Source organism: Humulus lupulus, chromosome 4, assembly GCF_963169125.1.
Source record: "Humulus lupulus chromosome 4, drHumLupu1.1, whole genome shotgun sequence".
NCBI lineage: Eukaryota > Viridiplantae > Streptophyta > Magnoliopsida > Rosales > Cannabaceae > Humulus > Humulus lupulus.
The window spans coordinates 92,714,971-92,718,293 of NC_084796.1; the positions used below are offsets into that span (position 1 = coordinate 92,714,971).

The following is a 3,323-nucleotide window of genomic DNA, read 5'->3' on the forward strand; positions in this document are numbered from 1 at the left end:
CAAATCTTAAAATTAATTAATATAATTATAAAAATATAAACATTGAGAAAAATAATAGACTTTTATTATCATTTTAATTTATAGATAATTGACAAATAAAAATTGATTATCATTATTAATGTTAAATATATCGGGTTTTTTATCCTGTCGTACTTTCGAGTTAGTTTGTTCGTACTTTCGTGTCGTGCTTGTCGTGTCGTGCCGTGCTCAGACCCATGTCGTGCCGTGCCAATTTTCAATTTGTGTCGTGCTTAGCCCAAGCCCATATTTTTTCGTGTCGTGCTCGTGTCGGTTTCGTGATATGTTAGAAAGCCCGGCCCATATTTACAGCTCTAGTACCACATAGCTTTCTTACAAATTAACACGTCAACGCCACCATAATTGATTTCGTCTGCACAATAAACGACATGTCGTTGTTATTTTCCTTTCAAAAAAACGGCAAGTCGTATGTACTAAAAATTTCAACGTTTTCGTTGCTTTCGTGGAAAACGACATCTCGGCCCGGCCCATGATATCCCAACTAAGCTATTCTTATTCTGTTCTTATATTTTTTTTATCATTTAAAAGTTAAAACAAAAAACCGCCACCGACCTAATCAAATCCAACGGCTAAAAACACCATCTGGATAAAGCAGACGGAGAAAATAAAAAAAAATATCTTTGACTTGGCTACCTTGGGGTTTGAGACGCTATATCTGGGTGCGAGTTGGGTTCAGCGGGCTGAGTTAAGATCACCGAGTCTAGTCCCCTATACCCCACCCTCAAAATAAGGAAAAAACACACCTGAGCTGGGAAGCCATGACTGACAGTGAGGAACACCACTTTGAGTCTAAGGCTGATGCCGGAGCCTCCAAGACTTACCCTCAGCAAGCTGGTACTGTCCGCAAAAACGGCTATATAGTCATCAAAGGCCGTCCTTGCAAGGTTGGTGCTTTATATCTTTTATGTGCTTTTCCCCTGTTTGTTTACCTAGAAACTGTTTTCCCTGGATGATTTATAACTGGTTATTTGATTTCTAGGTTGATTTATTTTCCTTTTGTGAAATATTGATTTGGGTATTTGATATCCCTACTAGTTGCCCCCTTGATTTTGACTTTTTTAGTTGAGATTCTTGTAAACAAAATAGTTGGGTTTTTTAAGATAGGTATCTTGACATTAGAGCCATCTGATAAGCTGATTTTTGTGTACTGTATCTGTGTCCCTTTTTTTTTTAATCTTAAAGTTTTATAATGTTCTGATGATGATTATGATGTTTTTACAGGTTGTTGAGGTTTCAACCTCGAAAACTGGGAAGCATGGACATGCAAAGTGTCACTTTGTAGGGATCGACATATTCACTGGCAAGAAGTACGATGATATTGTACCCTCTTCCCACAACTGTGATGTAAGTACTCTTTATCTTAAACATTGATCTTTCTCACTTTCACTTTCAATTTCAGTTTCAGTTTTTATGATTGGTATGGTTGCCTTATTTATGTACCTTTTCTGTGTATTGTTTACAGATTCCTCATGTCAACCGTACTGATTACCAGCTGATAGATATCTCTGAGGATGGATTTGTATGACCAATTTGTTTAGTTTTCTTCTTCACTTTGATAGTTCCTGTTTTTTGGTTCAGTGAACTTTATGCAATTAAGTTTGTCCCACTCTTTTATTTTAATGTTATAGGTAAGTTTGCTTACTGAAAATGGCAACACTAAGGACGATCTGAGGCTCCCTAGTGATGACAGTCTGCTTGCCCAGGTTTGATTCTTTAAGCTCCCAACCCAAGTCCCAACTCTTGAGAATCTATTGTTATAAAGTTTGGAACTTGAGTTCCACCTTTCTAATGTACATACACAATTTTACTTAGTCTGCAATATCAGAAAAGTCTTTTTTTTTTTAATCTTTTTGCTGTTCAGTTTCTGGTGCTTCAGTTCTTATATTTGAGTTCATATCTTCAATTGGACTTTGCAGATCAAGGAAGGTTTTGGTGAGGGGAAGGACTTGGTCGTGTCAGTGATGTCTGCAATGGGAGAGGAACAGATTTGTGGACTCAAGGATATTGGTCCAAAGTAGTCATTTGATTAATGAGTACGAGACTATCTGTTGGTGCAATTAAGCATATAGGTTTCTTTAAATCCTGTTATGGCCTTGCGTTTGGTGAGACTCGTCATAAGTATTATTATGCTGGTGGTTGTTCCAGATATGGTTTTGTGGTTCTGGAGACACAAGTTATCTTTTTTTTTTATTATTTCTTTAGTTCTTTTGGTGTTCTATTTCCTTGTGCTTTATATATTCCATGGGAATATTTCAAGAATGTATGTTATCGCTATGTGGAGAAATGAAAGAAAAGCAAATCTGATATGCTTTATTATAGAATTATTTTCTACACTCGTATGAGCCATTGGGATATATCTTTTATATGTATATTATATGCATATGTAACAAAATGGGAAAAGAATCCATTGTTTAAAAGGTCATCTCAATGGAGAAAGGACAGGCATTTATGAAGAGGTAAATACCTTGATGGTTGGCCTTATATTCTATCACGAGGGAAGTGAAGTGCTTTTTACGTATTATTTACCATTAAATGTATGTACAGACGTACTCTGTTAGAATGAAAATATGGTAAGAAGATGGAAACTGAACAATTCAAGTTCAAGGGAGAACAAATCTTTTGTGTTGCGTTCAAAATCTTGACTTCTATCTTTACTAAATTAGTAACCAACATTAGTATGATGGCGAGTTAATTCTTGTTATGCGTTAAAGTCAATAAGGCATATGAAACTCATGATTGGTAAATAGTCTGTTGATAAGTACAGACTACAGTTTATTAGTTATATTTTATATTGTATGTGGTCTTCAATCTTCGTTTATCGAAGATATGGTCACTCTTTTCTAAGATTTGATTTGGACTGGGCATATTTTATAACAACGTGTAATCTAAATATTCTATAGTTTTCAATATATAAGAGATTTTGACAAAAATGATTTTTTAGTGAACTTTTTTTCTTTAACATCCACAAAATATATGACATTACTTGGAATAATTTTGACTAGAATCTCTTATTCCTACACCTAAACTTCTGCCCCACCCAAAAAAAAAATCCAACACAAATTTATGAAAGTGTAACTATTAATCTGATCATTCTCTTCATCCACACTTTGTGATAGCACTTTCGGGCAATATTAAAGATTGAATGTAAGTCGATTTCCTCATCATATGTTCATATTCTCTAGTAGTTAAAAAAAAAGTCTTAAGATTTAGCTATAATTCTACAAGAATCATCTACAATTTCAATCGATTTTATATTATTCAAGAATAAGTTTAATCGAACTACA

At 34.5% G+C, this 3,323-nt stretch overlaps 1 protein-coding gene across 1 annotated transcript; it reads left to right on the top strand.

Moving 5' to 3' along the window:
• The first annotated feature begins 630 nt into the window (after window positions 1-630).
• On the top strand, window positions 631-2,360 carry LOC133830631 (eukaryotic translation initiation factor 5A-5-like). Its single transcript, XM_062260649.1, has 5 exons — window positions 631-923; window positions 1,261-1,383; window positions 1,502-1,558; window positions 1,668-1,742; window positions 1,956-2,360. The coding sequence occupies exons 1-5, from the start codon at window positions 798-800 to the stop codon at window positions 2,055-2,057; spliced, it is 483 nt and encodes a 160-aa protein (XP_062116633.1). The 5' UTR covers window positions 631-797; the 3' UTR covers window positions 2,058-2,360.
• The last annotated feature ends 963 nt before the right edge of the window (window positions 2,361-3,323 follow it).

Bases quoted from the DNA above. Each gene is read 5' to 3' on its own strand.
- LOC133830631 (XM_062260649.1), top strand. From the start codon at position 798: ATGACTGACAGTGAGGAACACCACTTTGAGTCTAAGGCTGATGCCGGA. The intron at 924-1,260 runs GTTGGTGCTTTA...ATGTTTTTACAG, and splicing joins TCAAAGGCCGTCCTTGCAAG to GTTGTTGAGGTTTCAACCTC. The intron at 1,743-1,955 runs GTTTGATTCTTT...TGGACTTTGCAG, and splicing joins ATGACAGTCTGCTTGCCCAG to ATCAAGGAAGGTTTTGGTGA.